Raw genomic sequence first — 16,236 nt, forward strand, 5'->3', positions numbered from 1 at the left:
TCAGAGTGTAGCAATGAAGAAATCATTATAGCCTCAATACATATGCTGTCTATGTGCCAGTGCGCCTTCAACAAGCCTTTTGAGCTTCAACATGAACTTCTGAGGAGAAGGCCACAGTGTGGGACAGCTAATCCAGGAGGTAGACTCTGGTACTCACTTGAAGTAAACATGTTTAAATGTGTTTTCAGTTTGTTTACAGGATGTCATTTTAATTAGTTTTCATTGCAGTTGATTTGTCAGTCCTGCTTCCAGCTGCATTGAGTGATGTATTCGCTCGCACCTGGCATCTGTTTCAACCTGGCAATACATCGCTCATGTGTCTTGATGGATGCATATAGGGAGTCATGAACACACCCATATGCACATACCGGCAAGAGTAAAATCTCATGTTTTATTCATAGCTGTCTTCAAGCGCAAATACAGGCGACCAACTCTATCCTTTCTCCAGCATGTTACAAAATAACAAGCTACATACAATGGCCAATGGCTATGTGTGTATGTGCACGTGTGTGTGTGAGTTTATGTAGAAACTTGCAGATAACAAAAGGGGTTATGAATGTCAGCCACTCACATTACACGCAGAATGGTAGCCACAAATCTTTTGTTTCACCTTTTAAATCTCTTTTTTCACCTCATTCATTTGAGGCTGCAGCTTCACTGGACACGTTTATACTGCCATTAAATTGCGGAGACCCCTCAAGAGCTTATTTGTGCAGCATATTTGTTAGAAAAGTCCTGCACCGAGCAGCAAAGGACACACATTAAGAGAACTATGAGATAGGATTTGTCAGTAGAGCTCGCTTTACAGCTACGAAATAACGAGCAAACATGCGGCTCTGAGTTATTTAAGCGTCCACAGGCATGATGTGTACGTGTAATGATTCCTTTCAGTTATTTTACAGCATACACTTCAAGTTTAAGATGTGGGCCTAGTTATTAATATTTAGGCAATAGCACATAGTTACCAGTCTTGTTAAGAGTTTTGTGAGAAGATCAATATTGCTCTCCTGTCTGCATGCTAAAAATAAAGTTACAAACAGGTAGCCTGCTGTCCAAGGGCAGCAAAATCTGCTTAGCAGCACACACATGAGCTTTTTAGGTGCTGGTTCCTGCAGATAGAGCCAACATTGTTGTTTCTGCCTGTGTCAAACCTCTCTGCTGAGCTAAACTGGCCACCTATTAGCTTCAATTTCATTTTTACCATATAATGACTGATAATGAAGTGACTGTTCCGTTTTAAATTATTTCTGTCGTAAGTTTAGGCACAGTTTGATATGACACATTGTAAATTATGCTGACCTGTCAGTAAGATAAGATAAGGTCCCCCCATGTTAGTCCTACTGTGGGCTGATATGCTGTGTTACAATTAAATAACATGAAAAATTCGACGACAAAACACAAGACAATAGCAGTTGATTTGTCAGCCCTGTGTGCGTTTGTTAAACAGTGTCACATCTTGTGCAGCCAGAGCTTAGATCCTAACAAGCAGCTCCCTTTTTTTCAGATTGAGTGAACAGACCCTTTAATATTTCTGTCCTTACAGGCTGGCACTGACCTTTTTTTCATGTGGATATAATAATCCTATTATCAGAGCTTATTTCTCAATTACACGCGTTTTTTTTCTCCCCACAGATAGTGTAAAATAGTGTTGTTGAAAACAGATTAGACTCCCAATAACGTGGAAACATGTCCCACCATTGATCCTGATAAACACCAGTGCTGTTAATGCTTCATTGTTGGCCTGCACAGTGTGAATCTCACAAGAATTAAATAACCCGAGGCAATGAAATGCAAAAACATCTCTAATAAGATCAAGATGAACCGTACATATGGTGTACAATGTAATATATTGCACCATATCAGCTCTGTTTTTAGTATTCAAGATCTTTGCTCATTGTTCTGTGTCTTGCAGCCATTTTCTTGTCTGCTTAATAAAGCCCTGCACTACATAAATGTCCTCCTCCTTCCTCTAGACAGATATTCACATTAGCAGTTGTCTTGAGGGATGAGAAGCTCTATTAATAGCCTTTATTTTCAGGCAGATTTTGTCATTTTTGTAAGGAAATTTGTAAAAAATTAAAGAAAGAAAATCCTCACCACAAAGAACAACTCTTAGCAGCTAAAAGTAAAACAAAAAGAAAAGTGTAAAATACCCATTGAGTGTTTACCAGGGGAACCAGGGAGATACTAGATGTTTTTTTTGTTTTTTTTTAGTGTGAGGCTTTACAGCGTGAGCCAACTTGAGAATAGTTCTGCTCATTGGGTATGACCCAACATAACCATATAGCCAAGCTGCGACAGCCATTTACTTAAAGGGATACCTCACCCAAAATTGATAATCCACCAATTTTCTACTCACCGTCATGCCAAGGAAGGGGTTTGGAGAATTTTCGGAGTCATCAAAACTCTTTTGGAGTTCCAGGGGGGGTCCGACTGGCAACAGATTTTCATATAATGGCAGCGGATGGTGATCACTTTTGAATCATCCAAAACACACACTATGAAACATCCAGATACCTCCATACTGCTCCTCTGTACTGACCGTAGTGTCCTGAAGCCGCGACATCAAAAACTTGTTCGGAAAAAATTTGATCCGAACAACTTTTTCAGACAATTGGTCAATTATTGATTTTGGGTGAAATATCCCTTTAAGCCTGGTACACACCGGTACTAACTGGCTGATTTTGGCTTGATTTCCCCCCTTCCAACCAAGGACAAAAATCACCTGATTACCTTGTGGCTCTTAAGATTATCCTACAAGATTATCCTGTGGTGTGTTAAGAGCCAAATTCTCCCGACAATCTGCTCGGAAAATGGTCGGGGCCGACGATTGTAAATATTGAACGTGTTTAATATTTACGATGATCCTGACTGTTGCGATCAAAAGTCCTCTTTTGTAGGGGGGAAGCCGACAATCCCGAGTAACTGACTCCGCGGATTGTGACGTGAAATTGAATATAGCCAATAAAGAAGCGAGCTGACTGAAGAACACGAAGCATAACAAACTAGTATGGCTACCATCAACAAAGTACGTCAGATCACGTTGGATCAAGCAAGATTTCTGGCGTGGGGGACAAGATTCTAGTGCGTCATTAGACAAATCGTTATGTGTGCTGGAATATTGGAGACACACAATACGATCAAAACTGTTCTCTCACAGATAAAAAATCTGTTGAAAATCATTATACGTGTACCAGTCTGCAGTCTAGAAGAACATTGTGAGCTCAGCATTAGAAATACAAGCAAAGTATTAGGGCAACTACTTCTACTGAAATATCATGGTGGCACTGGCCTTGGCAGCCTGTGATGTATCATTGTGCAGAGGATGTATCATAACGTCTCGTCTTGTAAGTGGGTAAAGCTCTTATTAATACTGGCCAGGTAACAGCTGTCATGCTAATGCTAGCCAAAAAGCAATACCAAAAACATACAAAACGCTCCATTAAATGACAATTCCAGGCGAATTCAACTCGGGGGTGTATTTTCCTATCATTTTAGGTCTAAAAGAAGGAATCTGAAGATTTTCAGTTTAATCGCTCCTGTTTTGCAGTAGTTGCGTCTGTCCCCGCAACGCCACGGCAGCAATGAATGGGAGTGGATGTAAGTTCCGCTGTTTGGGCTGTTTACATCCCTCAAAACCGCAATTTTTTTCCACAGACAGCGTCAGATGGCTACTCAAACAAGCACCCAGAAGTTTATTTACTTCAAGCAAGCCAACATGTTTGTAAAACTAGATCTAATTCAAAGTCTCCTGGAGTCTTGCGCGAGCCCGAAGTTGCAGTGCTGGTGTATTCAGATGCAGTCGGAGCTACCGTTTGTGTCATAAACACAGGAATATATATATATATATATATGTTTGAGTAGCCACCTGATGCTGTCTGTGGAAAAAAATGTACACTTGAAGCAAGTCAAGAGTTGATATTCCTGTGTTTATGACACAAACGGTAGCTCCGACTGCATCTGAATACACCAACACTGCAACTTCGGGCTTGCGCGAGACTCCGGGAGACTTTGAATTAGATCTAGTTTTACAAACATGTCGGCTTGCTTGAAGTAAATAAACTTCTGGGTGCATGTTTGAGTAGCCATCTGACGCTGTCTGTGGAAATAAAATGCGGCTTTGAGGGCTGGAAACAGCCTAAACAGCGGAACTTACATCCACTCCCATTCATTGCTGCCGTGGCGATGCGGGGACAGACGCAACTACCGCAAAACAGGAGCAATTAAACTGAAAATCTTCAGATTCCTTCTTTTAGGCCTAAAATGATAGGAAAATACAGCCCCGAGTTGAATTCGCCTGGAATTGTCCTTTAAGTATTTTGAGAATGGAAGTTTACAGCAGTGTGTCTGTAGAAAAAGCTTGCACTCTTCAGGACAGTCATGACTGCTATGTGTAGACAGGCTACTTTTATTTCTGCTATCAAGGAGCAGAGCTGAAACCACCATTTGTTGGCATGGAAACTGATGCATTCATTTCAAACATTTCTGATTTCCAAAGTTCTTCGTGGAAGAAACTAATTAAAGGAAAGTTCATATACCTCATACGCTTTGTATACTGAAAATACACCGAGCATGCTTTGGTGTTTCACATATCCAGGAGATGTTTGGAATGGAATAATACAGTTTTATTTTTTGATGTACCCTCTGTCTTTCGTACTGCTCCATCTGCTTCTTCTTTAATTAGTGATTTCCCAGAATTTCTCAAACAAAGGCCATGAACACAATGGAGTGGGTGGTATATAATTAACTTAAGGTTAGCTGGAATCTGTTGGATATTAATTTACAGTCTCTTTATGTTCTTCTTTCAACACGACCAAATATTTTCAGCTTTGGGTTTTTTTTAAATATGCAGGTAATTGGCAGTGAAAAAAATGATATCTAATTTCTAACATCAAGGGAACTTCATTATTTTAGGTGCAAAGACCGCTTTTTTTCCCTTTTTTTTCTGATTAAAGCTCAGCACCACAACACAAGCGGGTAGACTGTTTAAAACTCTGGTGTCTTTTGCTTCGGGGGCAATTTACCAACCCGAGCATTTAAATGTAGTCCACGCAGCGCCAGATATGAATATACACCCACACGCAGTCACGATTTGCATTCGTAAGAGGTGCACAGTGTGCGCTAAATGCTTCCGACAGAGCGTTTGTATCGTAGTGTAATTGAGTCGTCATGTTTGTAGTGAGATGTGCATAATACATTTCTTCTTTACATAGATTCTGTTTTTACCATTTAGCGTTTGGCATCTGGTTTCTGGGTTGGACAGGCAAAGGCGAGAGAGAGCATGACAGAGGCTGATTCCACAATGAAATAGAGAGGAGAATGCGAAAGGACACAGCAGAGAAAGGGACAAGATAAAGCTGCTTCGGTTCAGTTCATCTCAGTTCAACGTACGTTACTGGTATAAATGTAAAGAACAATATCATCAAAGCAACAAGATAAGCGAACGTTTTACCGTAAAATCCTTCACCGCTTGATTTTGTATCAGAGATTTTTGCGAGGGAGGACCTAGATTTCTTTCAATTAAAATTGCTCATCTTCGGTCTCAATAGCGCATGTGGAAGCTAAACATGTGACTCATGATCCATATGTGTCATACATCATTTCCCATCAGGACACACTTACAAGAAGAGGTGGGCATGTCTGACATCTTGACTATGAAATCTAGAGTCAAGTCCTGAGTCACTAAAACAGTGTTTATATTCTGGGTTCAGTCTAACGTAAGCAGCTTAACATTCACCTCAAATGATTTTTTAGGGCACTTGAGGACAGCAGGAATAAGCTGTGAACACAGCACTGACACATCATCAATGTAATACCAGGGCTGCTGTCTGCCCCTAAATGGGGGCATTTTGCCCCTGAAATTTTAGACAGCACAAGTAAATTTTTCATCTATTAGCACATGTGCAACTGGTAAATTTACCTTCTTTTTTACAGTGTCGTGAAATGTGGAAAATCTGTAATCAGTCATCATGAATGAAAATGTGAATATTTGCTTTGCAAGTCAATTTATGCCCCAAAATTTTCTGCTTGCGCTCCTAAAATTTGAAGTTAGGAAATGCAATGTAAGGCATTATGGACTGTGTGCTTGCAAGCATCTTATTCCTGTTCCTAACATTTAACAAACACCAAGCAACATTAGAATTTGTTATGAGTCATGTCTCTGGGTACCTGGAATTAAATATTCACACCGCTTTTTGTTCTGCAACAACTGTTGAATACGACACATGCTAGCTACTAACTTATCTTTCTGCAACCCTTAATGGTCCGCCTCACCTAATGACGTTATAAATATCACAATATATGGTGTCAACGTTTGCATTTTTATTTCAGTATCATGGCTAACATGTTTGGCCATATTTCACTTTATTGTTTGGTTTCTATTTGTGGATGAAAATTATGATACATCGACAGGTTTTCTTTTGAATTTAAGTTGAGTTATTATACTGAACATAAGGACATCAACAAATACTTTTTGTCATAGTCTTCAACGATGAAATAAATGCTCGCTCTGGAGAGCTAAAAAGTCTGTAAGTGAATGTGAGGAATGTAGGTTGACATGCATGAGAGAGGGAGAGAGAGAATGAGAGACAGAGATGGCCACAGCAGCAGGATAAGGTAAGTGAATCAGTGGAGGAGAAAACAAGATGCTGCAGGCTGCAGATGGATTGATGAAGAGGAGAGAAACTGAGGGATGGATGGATAAAAGGCTTTCCAGGCCTCTAGTTCAATGCTCAGTGGTCTTGGTTTGGTCAATGACTTAAAAAAAAATCCAGTGTCCCCTAGAAGGCCCACACGCGCGCACATGCACACAGACACACACACACACAGAATTGATGGGATAAGTGGTTTAGATCCACTTAGATGAGAGGTTGTGGGTTAGGGGACAATGGGTGAGTCCTCTGTGTGTGTTTGTGCGTGCGCGTGTGTGTGCGTGTGCATGGGATGGATGAGAGTGAATGAAAGAGATCAATGTGGTCTTTTGTGTCTGGAGGTGAACTTGGGGGAAAACACGCACAACAAGACCTGCACAAGCAATTACAATCACCTTGAGGAGACATTGCATCACACACATCATAACAAACTTTAAACTTCATTCCTGTTATTTCATCAGGTAATTTTGGCTCCAGCACAAACTGTCATACATGAAGCATCACAACAGCGGGGGGTGTGGTGTTGATGTGTCACTGACATGGGGAGCTCAAACCTCCTACATAGTAAAAACACAAATTATTACTTCAACTCTGACCCAAGAAAGAGCTGCATCTTAATTGCATCAGGTGTATAGACCAAGGGGGCAGTTGTCGGTCTGAGAAGTGAAGCTCATTTCCGCGTTCAAAAAACTGCAATCCCCTCGGCTTCCTCTGGGGGCTGGTGTCAGAAGGGAGCATTCCCCATAGACCCCCATGTTAAAATCACCGACTTTACATCCTCAATAAACATGATCAAAGCCTGGTGTCATGAAGTTTTTTGGTCTCAATCGATAGTTTCTACCCCCGCACGCACTCTGAGGGGGGTGAATTTTTTTTTTTTAACTCTACCGTTTTACTGTTATTAGGTTAAAACTCTGGCCAATTAGGGCGCGGAAACGTTGAGTGACAGGTCCGGAGACAGGCTGCTTCGAGGCCAGTGGGCGGGTTCTCGGCCGGCCAATCCAACATGGCGCTGTTCAGGCCGCCATATTTGAGTCACAAAAACGACTCCCCAAAACCAATGGGTGACGTCACGGATGCTACGTCCATTCTTTTTACAGTCTATGGTATAGACAGGTACGCCTAACAACTGTGTAAAAACTATGTGTGCGTTTTTTTCTCCTCCCTTTCAAACACAATGCATTCACCTCACTTGAAATTATTGTGCTTTAGTTGATGGTATTTTTTTTTCTGATTAATTAATTTCCTTTATTACACGGCTCTATTGAATGCTGCTCTCTGATTGGTCCAGCGCTGCGTTCTGCGGTCTGTTATTTCTGTATAACGGACCGTCGTCAAGTATAACAGACCGTTGCTAGGGACGCCGCTCTGATCAGCGCAGCACAGAAAAGAGAAACTATGCAGGATATTTACCTTGTGTTTCATTTTTTACCGTCATTAAACAGCGTCGGACTAATAGTGATGTGATTTGTAACCTGTTACAAGGAGAGTGGAAGCTCCTTCCACATCGTGGCTGGAAACCAAACCTGCTGATCAGAGCCTCTGACCCGGTGTCACAGCTCTCCTCTCGTCTCGGTGCAGCTGGCACCGCGGCTCCGCGACACAAACGCCCCCGTAAACAGTAAAGTTAATCTCTTGTTTATGACAGATACGACTACACACAATACACACATTTTAACACGGATTTTTTATTTTTACATTTTAACACTCCGCTTCGCGTCGGGGTTCCATACAACCTGTCGGGGTTTATTTCTCCATAACAACCTCCGAACTATACATTATCCCTTACTTAAAGAATATAAGAATTGAGCAGAAGGCCATACAGTGCACCTTTCCCTCTGCATTGTGCCTTCACTGAGTCTAACATCTTATAGAAGGTGTTTTGTTTGTGTGTTAGAGGTTCTGTAACCCATAATTTCTCCTGGATGCCAATTCCTTCATTGTTGTCAATGAAACGCTGAGATGTCAGAGGGCCTATAATTTCACCAAAATACCCACAACAGCAGCCAATAGCAGTCTACCCAATACTTTGACCGTGAAAGCAGCTCTTACGCAGTTTCACACAGAGTTCCAGTGTCGGACGATTGGATGAAATCACTCAACTCAACGTTGTCACGGACAGATAAACAAATCAAAACAAACCCTCTCGTTCAGCCGGGGTAGTTTGACCTATCATGAAACTCTGCATATTGAAAAGTGTTAAATTCTTCCACCGAGGAGATTAAAATAACATTTCCCCAATTTTGTGTTTGTGATGTGTTCAGGAACTCAACATACTGCATGAAGGTGTCCATGTCCATGACCGTGGAGGAGAGCGATGAGGGGAAGTGCTTCAGCAGCAAAATCCGCCATCTGGAGAAAGCTGAGATCACCCACAGCAAAATGATCACCTGCCCTGATATAGGAGACTACATGGCTCCATACAAACAGCCACAGATGACCTGGTACAAGGTATGACACATGCACACACACACACACACACACACACACACACACACACATACATACGCATACACGGATACAGTAATACCTATGTGCGTCAACTGTTGTGGCTGAATCAATTCTGTGTGTGTGTGTCTCCTGTCAGGAGTGTGAGCGGGTTGAGTGGAGAAGCTCCATCAGTGTGAACACCACACACATCTGGATCCCTGAGGTGGAGGAGGACGACGGAGGAAATTACACCTGCGAGTTACAGTATGGATCCAGACTGGTGCGGCGGACAACACAACTCAAAGTGACAGGTAGGACAGAGTGCATCGAACGGCCCCACGGGCAAAAGCTACATGAATGTAGTTGTGGATTACAACACGTGAAAGAAAATGAAATGATGTTAAAAGATACATTTTAGAGGTACGGGGTTCATTTCAGGCAGCAGTTGCCGTGTGTTTATCATTACCCAAAGGAAACTTTGACCCCTGACATTAACTAATGGTTAGCTCATGATTACAGCATCAGTCAGTACAAACCTGAAACACCTGATACTTTAACATGTAATTTTGTGTCAGAAAACACAGAAACAGAGAAACACAGACAGTGATCCAGGCAGCTGCAGAGGACCAGCAGCTCACTGCACTGCAGGCACACACTGGTGTTCCTGTTCAGTCCAGATATCTGCAGGCCACTCGCTGGGAAAATGGGAGGTTTCAGTGGCAATGACATGAAATGAAACAAATTTAATTTTATAGAGGCTTGAGGATTTCCAGTTTTGCTGGTTTTGGTGATCGGAAGGCAGAGAGATTTTGAGCTGTCTGGTTAAACTGCACTAAAATCAGGTTAGATACCGATTAATTAAATAATATGACACTTAAAAGTCATTCAGTTACTTCATTTAACCTTACAGGAGATGCTGGATATTGGTTTGAAATTTGAAACCTCTTTACAAGCAATGGTAACTTGTCTACTTCTACTGTCAATAATATAGGATCGATTCAGACAGGTACTATGTATCAAACAGGTAATATGTATCTCATCTTGACAGAATTCAACCTTTATGGATTACATGTTCATAAACCCACTCAGAGTGGGTTTGTGTAAACTGGCTGCCGTCATATAACACAGTGGAAACTGTGGGCTTAAACCATGGCAGAAATATGTTCTCTGCCTGCTTTTAATGTACAGTGGATCTCTGAGTGAGTCCATCCATCATTTTGACAGATGCCCAGACTCAGCAATACATCATTCATCATTACTGCAGCACTTTTAAAGTTTCCATGGATGCACAAATACAAAGCTTCCCTAAAACAATTGAAAGCATTTACATTCCTGGCACCATTTTGTGTGTTTGTATTTGGTCTATTTGTCTTATTCCCACATTAAACATACAGTAGATTGTTTCAAGCTCCAGCGACTTTTGACTTAATGTTGACTTGGCAGGAACATCTGCACTTTGCTGTTACGAATTTAAGCTGACTTCCATCTGCACTTTTGTATTTCACGTGTTTGTGTGTGTGTGTGTTTTTGTGTACATGGGGAGGAGCTGCACTCCTTTTAAATGTGTGCTCATTCCTGCTTGTGTTCTTATTGTTGTGCTATGTGCAATATGCACGTTGGTGTCTTTGAGCAATGACAACAAATTGTGCTTATTTTGTATGACACACACACACATGCAACCTGGCTTTGCCTCACTTAACACAGTTTGGCAGCTGCACTCACATACACACATGAGAACACACCCACTGAGTTGCTCCCGGTAATGTTGAGGTAATGGTAATGCTGGAGAGAGGATACAAGTTTCCTCTAAGAGTTTGCTGTCTTGCATTCACAGCTTCATACAGTAGTGTTTCCATTTTGAATCCCAGAACCAAAGTCAGAACCTGTTTGGTCTTTGTGTGGTGGTCCGTGGCCCTCTTGTTCAGCAGAGTTGGAATGAGAAGCTATTACCTCATTTGTGTAGGAATTATTCAATCCCACATTTTCTGGGTTCCTTTCAACCTTGCTCATGTGGAGGGAGATAAGAGTGGAAAGAGAAAATCACAGCCTTTCTTGTAAAATACATTTTCACAACCTGCATTTATTGTGTATGTAGTGTAAAAAGAAATTGCTGCCCTTGTTGAGTCGTCTCACTCGACTTAAACATCCATACTTTACACTTTTCCTGCGTGCTAGCTGAAGTGTTGCTACATAAAAAGATATTTATGGTTTAAGAATCAAAACCATCTCAGTGTAGTCTTTACATTTCCTACCTCAGGCTTCTCTTTGTAGCTGAATAACAAGGTCACTGTCAGCCAATCAGAGGATAGGAGGCTCTGAGCCGCTGTTACAAGTGGCTGAATGTTTTCAGAGTGACTGAATATAAAGCAGATTTCAGAAAAAACAAATCCTGCAAAACTTGAAGGTGGAGTTTTGGGTATGGCTGAGGATGAATGCTGCTTTATTGTGACATCATAAAGTTACAGATGTCCTGATGAGTGGGTTTAAGGCTTAGCTTCAGCCTGTGTTCATTTCTCTTTGGACTGAGGCTTTGCATTAAAGAGGAACTATGTAAGTCTGGTCGCTTTTCTGCTGTTTTGCTAACCCTCCTCCTGGCCGTGTGCATTTGTTTACAATGAAGCCGGCAAGAAATCAGTCAATAGAGCGGTAGATAGATAGCGTTATATATCATATGTGATGTTACCACGTGTATGTTTGTGTAGTTTAATCGGTCATAGATGTCAGAGATTGAGAGCTGGGGCACCGGGGTGGCGGCAATGATCTTGCAAAGTTGTTTTTCAGCCAAAAGACTTAGTAGGTGACATACAAGTGGAAGGCAGAGAGCCTCCATTCTCCCTTGTGACAAGTTAAGCCATTTATTAAACCAACACAATTACTCCAAAGCTGTTTAATTAAGGTAAAAATGTAGCATAGTTAGCTAAGATAAAAACCCCTGCATAGTTCCTCCTTAATGTAGAGCCTAAACCTGCTTTATAATCAAAAACCGTATGGGCATCTTACGTTATACTACTATGGACCTTTAAACTGTGTTCAGATTGAATTATTATTCTCTTACATGCAGATAGTTACAGTGTTATAATAAAGACAGAAATAGTTCATAAGGTGAATTATTTCTTAAAACGTACAAAGTTCAAATTCAGTTGAGAAAACAATGTTGGTAAACTACAGCACATATATTTTTACCTTTAATAAGATGGAGCTTTCTGTTGATTTGTTTTTGTTTTTTACAGTGGCCTTTCCTGACATAATACTATTCATATACTGTATATGAAAAATAAATCCTCATACTTAATAAAACCACCCTGTGCCAATAAAAGCAGGTAAATGAGATGTAAACGAAAAATGAGGTCCAGCGCTGTTGTCGACGTCTTTCTCAGAGGACTTTCTATTTGTGTTGTGCTGTTTTAATGTCTAGAAGATATGTAAATCTGTTAGCTGAGATGTATCACAGCCTCAGTCTGAATTTTCATGGTAAATCATAGAGGTTTACTAATTGTGATTTCTCAAAGGTTTGACTGTTCTTAGGGTCAACAATGACTGTATGAGAGAGAGCTGGATGTTACGCTCACAAAATGCAGTGAGGTCAATATAAATCTTTTTTGAGAACCAGAATCGGGTTGATCCTTATTACTCTCTCTTCATTCTCCACTTTTAGCCTTCCTCTCTCTCTGCCTGTCTCCTTCTCGCCGTCTTTCCTTCTCCCTATTCAGATCCATGACTCTCCCTGTCATCCTCCCTTTCCCCCCATTTCTAAACACAGAGCTTAAATCCCATTCTCAGGCCTTTCCATATCCAAGCCTCATGACCTACAGCAAGATTTGTTTGCCTGTGCACATGCATAAATATATATATTTTTATATACACAAGTGTGTGTATGTGTATATCTGTGTGTGCATTTTTGACTGCCGACTAGCTGCAAAAGATTTACTGCGTCATGGTACTTGAGCATTTTAGCAGCAACATTTACTGTTGTAAAGGATCCGTCGTTCTCACATGGTGGAATCAGGGATTTCTTCAACCTCAGCTCAGTATCTCCAGCAGCATGAGCCTCCAGCAATGAATAAACAGTGAAAACCAGCCCCCAAGATATCTGTCAGTGTGTGCCAGGCCTTGGCTAAACATCTCTGTCCTTGATCCTGTAGTTAGGTCTGTGTCTCTTGGCAGAGGGCTTTATCGCTGTGCTTTCAACATTAAATGGAGATTAAAGTAAAGACACAGACAGAGCCTGCAGATCAGCTGTTGGCTATGATGTTGATTCCAGCAAAATGCACTTATCTGAAAAGAAGTACTGGAAATAGACCCCAAGTTAAGATCGAGGAAAAAAAACCTGCAGTAAGGAGGGTATATTCCTAAATGTGACACACTGGTGTTCTTCATCCAAAGCTTCTTACTGTTACTTTTTAAGCATTCACAGCTTTTAATTAACTCCTGCACCTGAGGGAAGTGTACACTTTGTAAGGCTGGGTAATCTCTTGTCTTTACAATGCTGTTCAATCCCAAGCCTTTAGACATCCTGGAGTCTAGACTCTAATGTGCAACAATGAATCAGGTATTAAGTAAAACATTCACCACAAGCATCAGCACAAGCAAGAAACATATTCAGTAGATTCTCAATAAAGCAAGAGTTTACAGTATTTGCATAGGGAAGAAAAGATGTGAGATCGGAAACAGGCAAAGCAAATGAGGAAGACACACTGGAATGTGCATGTGGGAGGCGTAATCTGATGATCTTATATTGTGGATGAACTTATTTTGGCATATGATCTACAGTACTGTACAGATGGCATCATTAAAAGGTCCTATATTTTGATATTCTATTTTAGAAGTTCAGTCGCTGCCAAGCAGACTGCTAATGGCGCTAACTGCAGCTGGCAGCGGTCCATGTTCTGCTCTGCAGCCTCAACGACTTTAGTACGGCACCATACAAGTTCTCCACCTGAGCAGAACAAAATACACTGTCACTGTTAGGAAAAGAAACCCACCTGCCTCATGAATAAATGACAGTGCTATCCAAACAAATAGTGCATATGAACAGAAAACAGTAATTTGGAAGCAATGGACAGCACCAAGTGGACCAGTGTCCATGCTTCAACACACTTCAGCCTCAGAAAATACATGCAAACTAGCATCTTCATCAATTTAACATCACACGCACAATGGAAGTGTTTCCAGGGCACACCTAAAATATAACAAAAACACAATCACTATAATAATGTGTGTCATTCTGCCAGGAAAAAAATACCGGTAAACTTTTTCCATTGTCTTCCATTATTCTTTTCACTGTTAATGAATGCCCTGTCACACCTCCAGCACCAGCCAATGGCATCCCCACAATAGTTCACACTTAAAAAAAAAAAGAAAAGGTAAAAAAGGTGCTTAAAGGGATACTTCACCCAAAATCGATAATTCACCGATCATCTACTCACCAAGGAAGGGTTCGGAGAACTGTCAGAGTTATCAAAGTGCTTTTGGAGTTCCAGGTGGGACCGGCTGGCAACATATTTTCATATAATGGCGGCGAATTGTGCTCACTTTTGAGAGGCTACTTGGGTGAAAAAAAAAGGAAAGTTACCTGTTACCAAAGGGAAAATTACACCTGTTACCAAAGGGAAAGTTACCTGTTACTAAAGGGACAGGTACCTGTTACCAAAGGGGCCATTACCTGTTACCAAAGGGAAAGTTACCTGTTACCAAAGGGAAAGTTACCTGTTACCAAAGGGACAGTTACATGTTACCAAACAGACCGTTACCTGTTACCAAAGGGAAAGTTACCTGTTACCAAAGGGACAGTTACATGTTACCAAAGGGACAGGTACCTGTTACCAAAGGCACCGTTACCTGTTACCAAAGGGAAAGTTACCTGTTACCAAAGGGACAGTTACATGTTACCAAAGGGACAGTTACATGTTACCAAAGGGAAAGTTACCTGTTACCAAAGGGAAAGTTACCTGTTACCAAAGGGAAAGTTACCTGTTACCAAAGGGACAGTTATATGTTACCAAAGGGACAGGTACCTGTTACCAAAGGCACCGTTACCTGTTACCAAAGGGAAAGTTACCTGTTACCAAAGGGAAAGTTACCTGTTACCAAAGGGACAGTTACCTGTTACCCAAGGGAAAGTTACCTGTTACCAAAGGGAAAGTTACCTGTTACCAAAGGGACAGTTACATGTTACCAAAGGGAAAGTTACCTGTTACCAAAGGGACAGTTACCTGTTACCAAAGGGACCGTTACCTGTTACCAAAGGGAAAGTTACCTGTTACCAAAGGGACAGTTACATGTTACCAAAGGGACCGTTACCTGTTACCAAAGGGATAGTTACCTGTTACTAAAGACTTTTTGTTGAGGGAGAGGACTAAGTACTAACTTAACTCCTTTAGCAGGGGCAGACACACAAACGTACACGCTGCTTTTTACTATTTGCAGCAAATGTGCTGTGAAAACTGGTGATAGTGGTTGTGTATTTCCACTATTTTTTATTGATTCATTTTGGATCAGTCAAGATTTTCTTCCAGTTCTCTATTTTCCCCTAATCTGTCTAATAGTTGTTGAGGTGTTTTATTGTGGACCAAAGTCCATTACCATCCACTGAACCCAGCTGCTGGCAGAAATCACTGCCGTTAATGTGTTGCTTTCAGCCCATTCATTTCAGCACAAATCACAACTGCATTTCAGAGGATGTCATTACAAGTGTTTTTAGAAACAAATGACATAAAGTGCTCGTTTTATGGGACCCCAGCCACCAAATTCAAACACTCTTAAATGAACCTTTAAAAAATAAATAATAATGAAATTAACCGTTTTATGATGCTGTGTTTTCTGACTGCTGCTGTTTGGTCTTTGATTGGTTGGTTCATGTGTTTGTGTGTTCATCAACATGCAGTGGTTAGTAATGCTGTGTGATCTGTCAAGTGATCACAGAGAACAGAGTCATATAGTATTACTGCTGTACCCTGGAGGGTAAATATTTAGGCAAACATAAACAAACACACAGACACACACAGACACACACACACACACACACACACACACACACACAAGAAACTTAGGAAGAGATTTGGGAATTATAAAGGGAGAGAAATGAAATGGTAAGAATGGAAAGAAGTAGAGGAAGAATAGATAAAGGAAATGAGGAACAAGCAATTGAAACCTATTG

The 16,236-nt window shown here is 41.0% G+C and overlaps 1 protein-coding gene across 1 annotated transcript in view; it reads left to right on the forward strand.

Annotated features, from left to right (window-relative positions):
* Nucleotides 1-16,236, forward strand: part of il1rapl2 (interleukin 1 receptor accessory protein-like 2) — a gene marked incomplete at both ends in the record, with an annotated part of 378,330 nt that overhangs the window by 224,112 nt on the left and 137,982 nt on the right. Inside the window, 2 exons of the mRNA XM_083980948.1 lie at nucleotides 8,915-9,101; nucleotides 9,238-9,391. Of these exons, the coding sequence (XP_083837074.1) occupies nucleotides 8,915-9,101; nucleotides 9,238-9,391 (341 nt within the window). The remainder of the gene's footprint in view (nucleotides 1-8,914; nucleotides 9,102-9,237; nucleotides 9,392-16,236) is intronic.

Source organism: Trachurus trachurus (assembly GCF_905171665.1).
Source record: "Trachurus trachurus genome assembly, chromosome: 10".
NCBI lineage: Eukaryota > Metazoa > Chordata > Actinopteri > Carangiformes > Carangidae > Trachurus > Trachurus trachurus.